At 41.8% G+C, this 15,980-nt stretch overlaps 1 protein-coding gene across 3 annotated transcripts in view; it reads right to left on the bottom strand.

Moving 5' to 3' along the window:
- Window positions 1-4,743, bottom strand: part of RAP1GDS1 (Rap1 GTPase-GDP dissociation stimulator 1) — a 153,590-nt gene extending 148,847 nt beyond the window's left edge. For 2 of the 3 annotated variants that reach the window (XM_074950646.1, XM_074950647.1), the window contains exon 1: window positions 4,569-4,743. In XM_074950646.1, the coding sequence (XP_074806747.1) occupies window positions 4,569-4,572 (4 nt within the window). In that variant the 5' untranslated portion in view covers window positions 4,573-4,743. The remainder of the gene's footprint in view (window positions 1-4,568) is intronic. The other variant, XM_074950648.1, reaches the window with a different exon arrangement.
- Between the last annotated feature and the right edge of the window lie 11,237 nt (window positions 4,744-15,980).

The following is a 15,980-nucleotide window of genomic DNA, read 5'->3' as shown; positions in this document are numbered from 1 at the left end:
TGGGAACATCATAGAAAAAAGTTAAGAAAATAAACCAGAAAAGCAGAAAAAGTAAGACATGAGGATTTTCCCCTCTAATTCTCAGTGTATTTTGAGTGTAACCTGGGAATCCTATACGCAAGTTTTCAACCTTTCTTGAGTAAAGTTGGTTAATTAGTGGTGAATTATGAGCACTTCTCTTAATTATTAATGTAAAATAATGTTTGTTTTTGCGAAGGAGGGGGATACCGACCATAGTCATCGGACAGTGGACAAACCTGTGGAGTTAAATCCATTGGCAGCTGTAGAAGAGTTTGGTTGCTAACCCTCTTCGCTCTATTATGAATGCAGTGCAAATATTTTGCTTTTCCAGTCTGGCAACACCAATTATCACCACTACAGCATGTGCAAGTACTCAGAGGAGTTGCAAAAAGAACCTTCTCAGGATGGAAGAATATTTTCATCTACTTCCACCCTCCTGCCACTATATTAAATGTCTTTTTTAAAAAAAAAAAAGTTTGTCCCATTCCCCTTTCTTCCCCAAAGTCACATTGTTACAGCCTCACCTGAAACACACTTCAGCTCCCTCTACAGGGTGAACAGAAGAAAGCTTTCACAAAACCAACCTCCTGAAAACAGGGACTCTATCTTTGCCAATCTGTGCCATCCACAATCTGGATCTCATATGTTATAGCTCAACCACCAGGCTGACCTGAAGCTTGACACTTCCTGAACATATTTAGCACATTGTACATTTTTGCAAGGAAACACACACACTGAATTAATGAGTACAGAATAGGCAGGGAAGAACTGGGCCCTGAAATTGGCACTATAAATCTCTATTCACTCAGGTCTCTCTTTAGCATTGGATTAGGGTAGGTAACAAAAGTAGAACAGATAAATAAGCAATATTTTAATTAAGCCAGCCATCTAGACAGGAGAATTGATGTTTTGTGTGTATGTTTTTTAAGAGACATACAGATGCTATTGTTTTGAGTGCTGTAGAAAGACTTAAGAACTGTAGATGCAGACCCCCACTTGCAGCTGAAGTCTACAATCCAGAATGTCTAATCTGCAGGTAGAAATTAATATACATGATAAAAATAAAATTGTACCCATATAAAATACCATATAACGTTTTATAGTAAAGTCTTTTAGAATGCAGTCTCTATGCAAGATAGATACAACATAAAGTTGCACTGCAGGAAATAAGACAAAGAGATGAATCTTTAAACAGTTGGGTACAAAATGCCTTGCAAACCAGAGATACTATGGTAAAAATGCACAAGTAATGTTCATTAGAAAAGGCACAGAAAACAATAGCAGTGAGTGTCATCCAAAATACTCGAAGTGCTGTACTGTACTTCCAAGAACAGCTAAAGAAACCTACCATGCAAAAGGAATGCTTAATGCTAAAAATCAAACATTTTTTAAAATAATGTCTGAATTAATCATTTTAAATATAAATCCAAAGGACAAAAGCACAATTTTGGGAAGGACAAGTATTACTTCAATCCTACAGAAGCAAATCATTGCCAGGAGAATGACTACAGAGGAATAATCAGTTGGTGCCTCTGAGATAGGAAAGGCATTCTAACAGCAGAGCTCCTACAGTCTCACATGTACACATGAATCTCTTTAATGGCACAAATCTTTTGATTGGAATATGAATGTTTTCCAGGGCTTCCATTTTACATCATTAGTGTATGAATCTACTAATCCCATTCTGACCTGCTTATTAAGTGTAGAATATTCAGTATGTTTAATCATAAAACAGATTTAGGACTCTCTGCCACAAATACTTGATTCTCAAGTATGATTTACCAAGTTAATAGAAGCTTGAGGAAGAGATCTAGTGCTGCAAAAAGTCATCCTCAATACTTACTTTCTGAGTATTTCCAACAGTTACGCAATGCACAAGTAAAAACAGGAGAGCACACTGGAATTGAGCAATGGAAGCTACTGTACTGATTTTGTGAGTTTAATCATGAGACCCTAAACATCCGAAGTCATCATTTGCCCTAAAAAATGTAACAGAAAACAGATAGCTGGCTAACCAGAGGAGAGATGCAATTTTGATTTCCATCTTGGTCACTGGCTCCTCAGAACACCACAAGCTGTTGTAGAGGAGATTGTAAGTTTGCCATTGACCTGAAAAGCAGCAGAATCAGATCCAGATGTGTGGAGGGGTGGGAAAAAATAAGTGAAGTGGGTTCCTTCTGTTGCTCAACAGCAACCCCTTTGGACAATTAAGGAGCATCCTTGACGGACTCTGAAGGGAAACCCTTTTGGTCATTTTATCACTGCTAATAAAGTCATAATTATGCAACAAGCTTTGGCTAGAAAGATTATGCAAGCAATTTACAACCTCACTCACAACTGGAATGGAGCCTTTTCTAGAGTAGAATGTAGCATTTATTCTGCACTAGCACTTTGGTCATGATACTGGGATAAATATCCCTACTCTTGTGATCAGTGTCATTAAAAATCACCTAGTAAGTAGTCAAGGAGTTGGCCTTTCATCTCAGCTAAATGAGACATCTAGAACCTTACCACAATGTCAAGGCAGAGGTTCAGTATCGGCCTCTGAGAAAAGAATTAATTATACTAAACAGTTACATAGGGTTTTTCCTCTTCCAAGCACTTTATAAAAGTGAAATAATCTTCACAACAGCCCTGAAAGGTAAGTAACCATTATCCCCATTTTACAGACAGGGAAACTAAGGTATAGAGGTTGTTTCTAAACATGAAAATCTTTGTCTAGTAAAAGGCAAAAGATTTATATGGTCTCAAAAGAAACCAGTTACTTATCTAAGGCAGCAACAGCAGGAGTCCAGTGTCAAATCTAGGATTATGAATTCAGGAATTGCTGACTCCTTATCCTGTGTTTAGACTATTAGATCAGTAGTTCTCAACCTTTTTCTTTTAGAGGTCCACCCAACATGCTATAATATCTCCATGGCCCACCTGTACCACAACAAATGGCATATAAAAGCCGAGCTGGCATTAGGGGGTAGCAAGCAGGGCAACTGTCTGGGGCCCTGTAAAGCTACACTGCTCAGCCTTTGGCTTCAGCCCCATTCGGTAGGGCTTTAGCTTTCTGCCTTGGGCCCAACAGAGTCTAACACTGGCCCTGCTTGGCAGACCCCCTGAAACCTGTTCCCAGACCCCCAGTTGAGAACCACTGTATTAGACTACAGTATAACTGCCTCTCTGGCAGAGGTACACTATCCTCAATTCCTGGTGCAGCCCAAGGAGATACACTGAATGCATCCGATGAAGTGAGCTGTAGCTCACGAAAGCTTATGCTCAAATAAATTGGTTAGTCTCTAAGGTGCCACTAGTACTCCTTTTCTTTTTCCAAGGAGATACAGTGTCCTCAGCACTTGCACCATTGGGCCGTAAGGCAGCACTACTTTCCAGATCAGTGTGGGTTTTCTTTTGGAGGTCTCCATCAGCCTACAAGCTTTGGGAGTTAGCAGACAGATAATATGACTGCAGTTCTTCACTAGACACATGGTGACTAAAAAATAGTAGGGTGGGCCCAATATGAAGATCTTTGGGGTTCCAAAAAGAATGCAGAGGAACACCATAGGTGAGAATGAAACATCAAATAATCTTTATAACCGTATGATCCCAACTGTCTATTACACAAACAAAAGTGGGGGAAATGTAGTCTGTTGAATGACCTACATGGCCACTTGCTCCAAATCTCCTTTAATACTTACAGAATTTGATTTCCACTTAAGAAATCTGTATTAAAATACTGTAAAACAAATTATATTTGAAGAGTACATTCAGTTTATTAAATTGACATTCAGCCTACCTAAGGCCAGCCTGACGGATTAACTGGCAATATCACAAGAGCCCCCAGAAACTTTGCACTGTGATTTTAGAAAATAAGGAAACCCTTTAAGTTCAGAAATAAGGTGCCATTACTATGTTCAGCTTCCTGCTGTCTCACCCCTGTTCCCAGCCCTTACGTGACCAAGGTACAGAGCTCAGCCCAGTCACAACACACCCTGTAAACACCCCGCTAGTCCAGTACGGAGCAAGTCCCTGCTCGTCTATTTCATGGACTGGTCTTTGGTTTTACACTCCCCGTGGCCACAGCTGTGCTGTTTACCCCGGGGCTGGGTGGAGACACCCCCCCATTCCCTGCACAGCCCTGGCAAAAGCAATCTGCACCCGGAGCCTCGTCAGGGGAGACAACAGAAGCTACTGAGGAAGTTGCATGAAGTCGTCTTCCTCCTCCTCCTCCTGCCCGTCCGACACAGAGGGAGGAGGGAAGCAAGGGGCCGGCCTTGGGAGGCAAAGGGACAGTGCGACGGGGAAGAGGATGCAAAACAGGGAGCCGCACAGAAGCCACGCAGGGGGGGCGGGGGGGAGGGGAAGAGGAGCAGCGGACCTGTTTCGGCATCATGGCCCCGTCCCTCCTGCCTGGAGAGGAGCGAGCGTCTCCCCAGCCCCGCGGTGCGGCAGAGCAATGCCAGAGAGGGCGGGGGCAGAGGCAGGCGCGCGAAAGGGCGATAACTTTGGGGGACAGCTGCCTGGAGCCGGGCTAGACCGCGCGGGAGAAGGGGACTTACCCATGTTCCTGCCCGGAGGAGAGCCGCTCTCTGGGTCCTGCTCAGGGCAGCTGCCTGCGCCTCTAGCCAGCGGCCGGGGAGGGACACGCGGGAGCAGCGGGGACCGGGCGGGGCGGCGGCTAGCGCTGGGCGGAGGCGGCGGCGGGAGCAGCCCGGGAGCAAGTGCCCGTCCCCGGCGCCTCGGGGTGCGCGCGGCGGCAGGGGCGGGGGGCTACGTGCGTTCCAGGCCGGCCCCTGCTGTCGGGGAGGGGAGGCGGAGAGCGAAGCGGCAGCCCGGCTCTGTGTGTGTGTGTCTCGCTGCCTGCCGCGGCGGTGTCGATTGGATTATGAGTCAGTGTGTAGTACATCCGGGCAAGGCCCTCCTCTGGAGACACCCGGCCCAGCGGCACCCAGAGACCCGGGAGGAGGAGCTGCCGAGGCAGCCGCACGGAGACACAGAAGTCGCTGCTTCGCCGGCTTTTGCTCCCGCCCCGTGGATGATCGGGTTTCACTCCGTGCCCGTGTCGTGTCAATCCGCGCCGGCTGCTGTTTAGGATGAATACCTGGGTAGGAACCCACAGGGGGCTTTGCAGGCAAACTCAGCTCTTCCTGGCCAGTGATCCCTACGGCGCCAGGAGTTTTCCGGCCCGGCCCAGCTCAGCTCAGTCCCTGTGCAGAGCTCCTCACCCATAGCCTCAGTCATGGAGCAGTTGTCATGTTGTATGCGTTGTTATTTATTAGTGTCTTATGATTTGCAAATCATATTGACAGATATGTTAAGGCCGCCAGAGAAATGTGTGGGGAAGAGATTTGCATATAACATTTGGCCATGCTATCCTATATGTCCTCCTATAACGTTTAGCGCTTGCATTGTAGGACGTAGCTAGGCAGAGCCATGAAGGCCCATCGAGCCAGGTAATTAACTCTGTTTTAGACTATGAACCCATTTTATAGCTCTTTCTATCCTTGTAGACAGAGCCTGGTTGATAAATATTCAAGACTATCATTATTTTTAAAAGTTTGCCCTCGCCCTTCCCCCCACGGACCAGCCCTGGCTTTCACAACCATGTTACTGGGGTTTTACAGGTTTTAAGACTCTCTTGTAAAAATGGCTTCAAGACAATGACTACTTTTCCACCGTAGACAACCCAAGGCCCCAGTTAGAACCCCACTTAGTAAATATGTGTAAAGTGATTTTAACACATCTTGGTCTATGCTTACAAGGAAAAGCATGTTCAACCCATGCTGTCTGATCCCATGTTTCATTTTTAAAATTCTCACAGAAGAATAAATTACCGATTATTTCCTCTTTAAAAAAAAGACTTCCAGCAATAGATTCATAGACAGTAAGGTCAGAAGGAACCATTATGATAGTCTAGTCTGACCTCCTGCACGACGCAGGCCACAGAATCTCACCCACCCACTCCTGCGATAAACCTCTCACCTATGTCTGAGGTATTGAAGTCTTCAAATCATGGTTTAAAGACTTCAAGGAGCAGAGAATCCTCCAGCAAGTGACCTGTGCCTCATGCTACAGAGGAAGGCAAAAAAACCCCAGGGCCTCTTCCAATCTGCCCTGGAGGAAAATTCCTTCCTGACCCCACACTTGCACCACTTCCATCCTTTGACTCCTAAACCTCTGCTAACCAAAACATAAAAAACAGGAAATTAATCATTTTAAAAAAAAAACCCATACCCCAAGCAGACCCTGAAAAAGGAGGTGAGTCAGAGATGTCATGAAGTCTGCTAGGGACTTCAGTATTGCTATTGATTTTAAATGGAAAGCGCTCACTATTACTGTGATGGGTTGCAGTATAATACTTTAATATAGATAGAATATGCAAGGTGTGCATGATGCTTCACAGAGACAAGATTTTAACAATGTCTCCACCCAGGGAGTTTGCAATCTAATTTGTACAGGTACACAAATAAAGACAGTGCCTGTTGGGTTTTTTTTCAATTTGTTTGTTTTTAATGTTTGGAGTAAATTGACCTCTTGATAGTGGGTTTTGTATTTGTTTGTGGGTTTTTGTCTGTTTTTGTTTTTAACATTTGTAGTAAGTTGACCTCTTCATAATGTTTTTTTCGTGCTTTCGAAATACAGAGCCAAATTTTCTTCTCAGTTAAAAAGGTATAATCCTGACGTCAGTGGGGTTGCACCATTGTAACTGAAAGGAGAGTTTAAACTACAGCATAATGATGTGACATACTTTTTTTCCCACTGGAGGACAGAACAATCTTTGGAGGACTCAGAATATGACATCACTGTCTGAGGTGGCTGAAAGCTGAGAAACAATTCTCTCATTTTAAGACCCAGCACTCCATTCCCTTTTATGTATTAGGAGCTGGGAGAGCTGTAGCTCAGGTTGCAATCTGAATAAAGTCACATTCCAGGTCTTTCAAAGGCTGCCAGAGTCTTCTAAGAAAAAGAGGCAAGAAAGAATGTGGAGTTCATGTAACAAAAAAGCCAACATCTGCCTCCCCAAAAACGCTTATTCAGCTGTCTTCATACCTCATAAAGGAGAACAAACACTACATTATTTTGTGTTTTGGATTTTGAGTTTAAAATGTCAGCAAGGAGCAATGGGACAATTAAGTGTGTTCACTGTCACATAGGACTCCTAAATCTTGCAGAAATATGAACTTGTTTTGTTATGGCTGAGGTTGGGAGCTGTTCTCTCATGATGAGATTTGCTGTCATAAGAGGAAGTGAAGACTAGAAATACATGTATCCAGAATAGGAGCAGCAGATGAAACTGGGAATCTTTAAGTACTTTTTTCTTTTGCCTATTAGCAGCTGCTGCAAAAGCATTGACAGTGGTAAAGGTTTATCCGAAAAGCCACATTGTGTGTCAAATGGGATTTGAACAAAACTATGACACACTTATAAAAAGGTAGATGGAGTGATTTTGAACAGGAAGCAAGAACTTGATTTTGTCTCATTGCCTTTAATAGAAACAATTTATAAATAAAGATGCCTTTCACTAAAAGAGAAATGTGTGTGTTTGGTTGGGGTGTGGAGGAAATGAAAAGAAGATGAAGGATCAGATTGGATTTTTAGGTGAACTTTGTGGTCAAAAAAATCAGTGTCCCTTTCTAAAATGGAAGAAAGGCAAAACATCTGACAAATTCCTCTCAAATAGATAAAACCTCATGCTTTGCTGAATCCGAATCATAAATATTAGAACTGAAATTTAAATGCTTCTAAACAAAAAGATATGTATGGAACATAGCATGTTCTCATGAGAGACTCTGCATGTGTGAAGTGTTATTGGATTGGGGTTGTTTTCCCCCAGAACGTTTGGTCTCTGTAAAACTGGGTATGGGATGATAGAAAAATATTTACTCATAAGGACTTCATATTATATTTGTCTGCAGTTTTTCTTCTGGAACCATTACTTTTACAAAATTAGTAGGATGAGCTTCATGGAGTACTTTATTTTTTTCCCCCCAGTTCTTCCACATTAATATGTACCTTTGCCTGAATAATTACCTAAGAATAGTAAAACAGAATATGAATAATTGGTGCTTTGCAGGGCCAGTTCTGCTTGTCTTAGGTGTATGCGTAGTTCAATTGAAATCAGTGGGACAACTCATATCAATAAGGCAAGGGAAAAAAAAAATAGGACCAGCAACTTCACATTACAACAGCAACTCCAGATCCACCCCTAGCCAATATCAGTAGCCCTTCTGTCCAGCACCCACCTCACCCTCCTGAATGTGCCTTCTTATTAACAAATTATGTACACTTTTATGACTACAGAGGATTGTGGGATAAATCAAGGAACAATTTGTCAGCCATTTTGTGGAATACAGACCCAAATAGTTTGAATCGTTGATTTGAATCATTGTAACCTTATGATTCACTAGAACGGACCTGCTCCCATTGAAGTGAATGGAGTTTTTCCATTCACTTCAGTGGGAATAGCTACAGGTCCAATGTGTGTACCCATTTGTGTTTGTTTATGTATGTATGTATGTACATGGTTAACTAATATGGAAAACTAATACATTAATCTTTTTTAGAAAAGTGTTGGAAAAAATCATTTAAAAAGTTGCACGTGAGCTGCATGGTTTTGTAATTATTTTTTCCTAATGTTTTAAAACTGCAGATTGTTTAAATAGAAACTTGATTCTCTTTTAATCTGCAGTTTGCATAATTTGGTAGTTGATATAACAGAGATTCTGAAATGATCCTAGAAGCAAAAAGTTCCGTATCCCTCTGCCTCATCAACTCTTCATCAATTTTCAGATCTCATCTAAAAATATCTTTCCTCCCTTGTCTTTGCTTCTTAGTTTCTTTGTCCTTCAGCAATATTTCTTTTTTACTTGAACTTTGTAACTATGTCCCAAATGTTTCTTTCAACTTGTTTGGAAAACAAGAGACTGTGACAGCCTCTCTTCACTAATCTAGATCTGTAGGATGCGGGGAAGGTGCTGGCAGGGTTTGGCAGATGCCCTTCTTCACAATTTTGTTCCATTTCCAAATGCATGGCATAAACCAGAGAAAAAATAAAGCGGCTGACTAAGACCCTGATCCTGGTAAGACCTACACATGTACTTAACTAGACTTCAGTGGCACATTTAAAGTTAAACACATATGTAGGTCTTTGCGGGATCAGGGCATTATTTGGTATAGGTGCCTCCTTATACTGTGAGCCCTTCCACGAGGGGTTTCTGTGAGCAGTATCTCCTGAGAGAGTCCAGCTTCCAGTGAATTGCAAAGAGGGAACTGAAGGCACAGAAGCTCCTTGCAGATGGTGCTGTTCTCTAGCAGATGCCAGAGAACTGCACAGATCTCTGTGGCATCACTGGATTCTTTGGACTGAACCTGCTGTTACTTCTCTGGAGAGAGGGCAAACGCTGTGTCTCTCCCATCCCTTACATGCTGCAAGGAGGAAATTTCTGCTGTTGGAAATACCTAGGGCCTGCTTCTCTATTGCCCTGTGCCTTATCTAGTAGTTTAAATCAGGGAAAAATGGTATAAAATGCTACCAAATCAAAATGGTAGTATTTTTTGCAGATACAAACTGGGTGAGGTAATATATTTTATTTGACCAACTTATTTTTGCACTCCTTTTGGTGTAAATGGTTACATAAGGTGCAGTGCAAAAAGAGAACCTCCAAGAGAGGAATTTCCAGTCTCCTGTGGTGCATGGGAACAACATACGTAGGGGAGCCTCAGGCTCTCATTATTTAAAAAGCTTTGTGAGATACAGTTTGTGTGAAAGACAAAATAATTATGCATTGTATTTTATAAAGGGTTAGCAACTATGAAATATGGTAGATTACGATGACTGGGAAAGCCTGTGAGAATGTAATTAAAATTAATGAAACGATCATGGAGTTAAAGATACATCAACAAGGAAAAATAACTGGGAAATAGAAGCAATGTATTATGTTTCTAGTGGGATGAATGATAAAAATCAGAAAGAACAATGTTATAGCCTATTAAATGCATGCTGGGGGTGGTTTAATTCCTTAGTGAGGTGGAGGAAGAGTGTGAGGGGACCTTTGGAAGAGATAGTAAGGGTGTCTTACCTGGTGCTCTACAATGAAAATTTGTCCCTTACAGAGAAAATACCATGAAAATTGTACTTTGAATTGCAGAATTATAGAACAAACTTATGCAGCCAGCAATATAGCTGTGTTCTCAACCATTGAGGATGGTTTTAAGACCTGTCTTAGAACAGTGAAAACTGGGTCACTGTGACCTTCCACTTCATATCACTTTATGAATTTTCCTTTTCATATACTGTATCAGCTTCAAAGGCTCAGCACTTCTCCTCACCACTGGCTTAGCTTTCCTTTGAAAACTTCTAGCATACGTTCTCTCATGCAGTGTGGCACAATTCAGAAGAACCAAGAAGTATGTTAGGCGGAAGAGAACAGACGGTGGATGCTGTTCCAATAGTGGAAAGAACACACTGGCTTTCAGCTTTATTTCTCTTAACAATGAGAGAAACTCACTCAACCCTGTTCAGATATACACCCTTAACATTATTCTAAGATGAAGGTTCTCACCATTTCCAGGAAACAGCTTTGCTTTCTGAGATCTATAACTGGTCTGTAAAACCTATTCCCAAGCTGAATAGTTTAGTCATGTTACAATCATCATGGTTTTTAATAAATCTGATTTGGTCATTGTCAAGGTTCCTCCCCCACTCTGAACTCTAGGGTACAGATGTGGGGACCTGCATGAAAAACCTCCTAAGCTTATCTTTATCAGCTTAGGTCAAAACTTCCCCAAGGTACAAAATATTCCACCCTTTTGTCCTTGGATTGGCCGCTACCACCACCAAACAAATACTGGTTACTGGGGAAGAGCTGTTTGGACACGTCTTTCCCCCCCAAAATACTTCCCAAAAACCTTGCACCCTACTTCCTGGACAAGGTTTGGTAAAAAGCCTCACCCATTTTGCCTAGGTGACTACAGACCCAGACCCTTGGATCTTAAGAACAATGAACAATCCTCCCAACACTTGCACCCTCCCTTTCCTGGGAAATGTTGGATAAAAAGCCTCACCAATTTGCATAGGTGACCACAGACCCAAACCCCTGGATCTGAGAACAATGAAAAAGCATTCAGTTTTCTTACAAGAAGACTTTTAATAAAAATAGAATTAGAAATAAGAAATCCCCCCTGTAAAATCAGGATGGTAAATACCTTACAGGGTAATTAGATTCAAAACATAGAGAACCCCTCTAGGCAAAAACCTTAAGTTACAAAAAAGATACACAGACAGAAATAGTTATTCTATTCAGCACAATTCTTTTCTCAGCCATTTAAAGAAATCATAATCTAACACATACCTAGCTAGATTACTTACTAAAAGTTCTAAGGCTTCATTCCTGGTCTATCCCCGGCAAAGACAAAATGTAGACAGACCCACAAACCCTTTGTTTCTCTCCCTCCTACCAGCTTTTGAAAGTATCTTGTCTCCTCATTGGTCATTTTGGTCAGGTGCCAGCGAGGTTACCTTTAGCTTCTTAACCCTTTACAGGTGAGAGGAGATTTCCTCTGGCCAGGAGGGATTTTAAAGGGGTTTACCCTTCCCTTTCTATTTATGACAGTCATGTTTAAGTTATAGAAATGTGAAAATAACTGTGTATGCAGTGTTGTGACTCCATAATGCACAAATATATCATTAGTAATATGCATTCACCTCATATAACAAATGTCTGCTTTGGAACTGTTGGAAGTACTCTGTGAATACACACACCGATGGGGCCCACAAAAAACAACTTAGGTGGTTGAACACCTATCTTTATCCAGTTCAAGGATCACTAGCAGAAATAGGCATCTATCTCTAAGAGAGGTACATGGCTTAGAGCACCACCATCCCAGTCAGCATCTCCCACTGGCTAATTTAGGCAGCTCCTTTCCTAGCATACTGTTTTTGTGGATTGTAGTCTAAGGTGCTTATCTCTCTTGATTCATTGTAAAGGAGCTAGGCATCTAACTCAGGCTTTGTGGATTTCAGTATTGTTCCCGTGATTTTTCTAAGCACCACGATGCTTGGCATCGCAATGCCTAAGTTCCTTCATGGATATGGGCCTTAGTGCCTATCTGAAATTTGGTAAAACAACTCATAACTAGTAGTACTGATTGTGAAATCAGTTGAAATCCAGGATAGATATGTCACTAAGTAAAAGTTGGGGGGGAAAGAGAACTTCCACAAGGATAAATCAGTTTCTTTCTTGACCTTAGGAATACCTAGCAAAGAAGGAATTAGTCATTAGTGGCACCCAAAAAGGCCTTCATAGTTCTGGATGCACTGCCTTTTATTCCAGCTGTATGGCACAATACATTTTGGGGAAATGCCAACCAGGCAAAACAGTTATGAAAAACAAAATTGAAGGCAAGAAACAGTAGTAAACCTATGGACAGTGTTAATGAGCTTGAAAAAGGAATCTGAGTTTACACTGTTAAGTTATGAGTTAAAAGTAAAACTTCCTTTGAAATACCTTTGAATTCTGTGTTTTATGCCTAGTTCTTTTAATCTGCTTTTCTTAAAATGTGCTTAGAGATGTTTGATTAGTCTGAGGGGGTAACTTTGTTTATAAGTATACATTCAACATAAAAATCATTTTAAAAATTATATATTTATGTTTATAATACTCATTAAATCCAGAGATTTTTTTAAAAAGTCAAATCCATTCATAGTTCACTATTTTGTGCTGTTTATTTCCTTTTAGCAGTACAGTCAGCCTAAACTGTGATACAGAAGTATCTACCACATGTAGCTTACAAGTTTCTGATATGTTTAACACTGTGGTATTTAAGCATCATATCCAAAAATTATTAGACGCTCTAGTGTAGTCTAATTAGGACCAGGGTTTTGTTTTAATTTTTTGGTTTTGTTTGTTTGCTCGTCTAAGACACTGTTGCCTTTCCGAAGGATAATTTTGGGTGCTGATTGCAAAGGAAATATATCTATCCCTTTGAGCTGCCACCTTTCGTGGAGGAAGGCCTCAAGTCTTGCAGTATGGCAAGACTGTGGCAGTACCAGGGAGTTCCATAGCTGAGGGCCCTCAGCTAATATCTTAAGTGCATCAAATTGGCAAATGCTGAGTAGGACCCTTGTCACTGTGCAACCCTCTAATCGGGGAGAGAGCCAGCTGGGGAACAACTGACTGTTCAACTCCACCCCAATCTACTCTCCACCTTACAGCTCCTTCTCCTCTCCTCTCCTCTCCTCCACAAGCAGTTCTGGAGGTCACTCTACCCTGTGGATGCAAGTAATATATCTACTTCACAGCAAGTGTGTGCTGAGGAAGCAGGGATGTCTGTCATTGTCAGACCCATTTTATTTTAGTGAAAGTTTTCGGCAAAGGTAAGGCTCATCCCTTATTTTATCAGAACCAGTTTGTCTGTGTACTACTAGAAAATGAAGGAAAAGTTAACCCATTTATAACCAGCCTGAAAGGGCTTAATGAGACTGAGAAGGGGCCAATTAACCAGGTAGATTATATTAACAGCTGAGGGGAATGAAGTGGCCTAAGTAATCATTTGAATGACCACTTTTCCCAGCTGAGAAGGAACAAGCAGGGCTAGGGGAAAGCCAGGAAGTAGTCTCCAGCTACTCCCTGGGAGTAGGGTAGTGTATTTGAGGCTAGAGTTCAAGTAATCTGTAGTTACTCCCTGGGAGGAGGGAGTTTGAGCTGGTATTCCTGGAGGAGTGAGTGAGTGAGGGGAATCAAAAGCCATAGGAGGGAGCAACAGGGTCTGAGGGAAAGCAGACCACAGTTGTCAGGTATCCCCAGACTGGAACCCAGAATAGTGGGTTCCCCTACTGGCCACTGGGAAAGTGGCATCATGACAGCAGGAAGACTATAGTGACCTGGTTGAAAGGCCTGAGTTGCAGAGAGACAGCAGGGCACACAGGGAGTACCAGAAAGGGGTGTCAGACCTGGGTGAAGTTAATCCCCTGACATGGCCACAACAAGGGGGTGCCCCTAGCTATGAATAGAGCACAGTGGGACACCATTGTTTCTCATACTGAGAAGAAAGATCTGAAATAGGCTGTTAGGGTTCCCTCCCCACTCTGGAGTACAGATGTGGGGACCCACAGGAAAGACCCCCTAAGCTTATTTCTACCAGCTTAGGTTAAAACTTCCCGAAGGCACAAATCCCTTCTTGTCCTGGGACTGTATTTGCTGCCCCCACCAAGTGAGTTAGACAAAGATTCAAGGAAAAGAACCACTTGGAGTTCCTGTTCCCCAAAATATTCCCCCCCAAACCCCTTCACCCCCTTTCCTGGAGAGGCTTGAGAATCCTATCCTCACCAATTGGTAAAGGTGAGCACAGACCAAATCCCTGGGTTTTTAGGGCACTGAAACCAATCAGATTCTTAAAAAACAGAACTTTATAATAAAGAAAAAAAAGTAAAAGAAGCACCTCTGTAAAATCAGGATGGAAGGTAATTTTACATGGTAATCAGATTCAAAACAGAGGATTCCCCTCAAGGCAAAACTTTAAAGTTACAAAAAACAGGGATAAATCTCCCTCTAAGCAAAAGGAAAATTCACAAGCTAAAACAAAAGATACTCCGACGCATTTCCTTGCTATTACTTACTATTCCTATAATTTTAGATGTATCATTCAGTAGGAGCTGGATTACTTGCTTGGTCTCTCTCTTTGTCTCCCGAGAGAACAAACACAGCCCAAAACAAAAATCTTCCCCCACAGATTTGAAAGTATCTTCTCACCTTATTGGTCCTTTTGGTCAAGTGCCAACCAGGTTATCTGAGCTTCTTAATCCTTTACAGGTAAAGGAGGGATTTTATACTACCCGTAGCTGTATGTGTATGACATAGGCTGAGTCTGAAGAACTAGGAAAATTAGTACCCATTTTCCAGCAATTTTACAGCTGTACCGTTGCAACCAATGGTGTTAGGACACAGGCATCTTTACTCCTGTGCCATGGAATGACTGAAAATTTTTAAACAAGATAATACTAAATGATGAGTCATGAACTTTTGTAACAAATTGTTGGACAAATAATCATTCTGAGATTTGTGTGAATGTTCACGAATACTCACAGGTCATTAAGTAATTCTCCCCCATAACTATCTAATAATATGACAGCAGAAATCTTACTGTAAGAAGGAGACAGTATTTTAGTCACAAAAATATTGACAATTCATGGGGTTTTTTTTAACCGACTGATCATGTGTATTGAGTTACTGTCTTTACTCATGGTTTCTACTTTTGAAACTTTATGCTGATTTCAGGTTTTCTTATGACAGGCACTAACTGTGCATTTATCTATACATCTCCCCCATGCCCATGCACACTTTCAGTTCAGCACTTCAGCCACCCTGAGAAAATGCAAGGCGACTTTGCAGATTCTTCCCAAGACTGAAAATGTCATTCCTTGCAACGAAGATGGGGGTGGGAATCAAAAGCACAGTAATTATCAGCAGGTTTCTGTATCTTGCTCTTCAGGCAAAGGAGGTTGCTCTTAGGAGTGATTTCCCTTGGGGGTGGGGAATCAGAAATGTAGGAACCAAAGCCCACAGCGCTGACTCAGTGCAAGCTGAATATTTTTTGGCGTGGTGAGGAGTCTGTCATAAGGAAGCCTGCAGTAGCAGCATTGAACTTGCCCGACAGTTATGCCTTCTCTGGCACTGCAATAGCAGCACAAAGGTGACCAAATGCTAATGTTGGAGGGGAGCAAAGTGAGAGAGGACATATAACAAATTAAGAAATTTCTACAAACTATAGCAAAGATTTTTCAGAGTTAAAAGATATTTTCCTTTAGCATTATAAATAAATCCAAGCATCCAATCAGCAAGTGTTTCATTTTAATGGCTTACATTTTGTAAATGTTTTCAGTGACTGTTTCCCTTGTGAAGTACAATGCTGTCTCCACAGCTCCATGTAATACTGGTATTTTGCCTGTTGACAGTGGCAATATGTAAATATCT

Source organism: Natator depressus, chromosome 4, assembly GCF_965152275.1.
Source record: "Natator depressus isolate rNatDep1 chromosome 4, rNatDep2.hap1, whole genome shotgun sequence".
NCBI classification, from domain to species: Eukaryota; Metazoa; Chordata; order Testudines; family Cheloniidae; genus Natator; species Natator depressus.
This window is presented reverse-complemented; position numbering and strand designations above follow the sequence as displayed.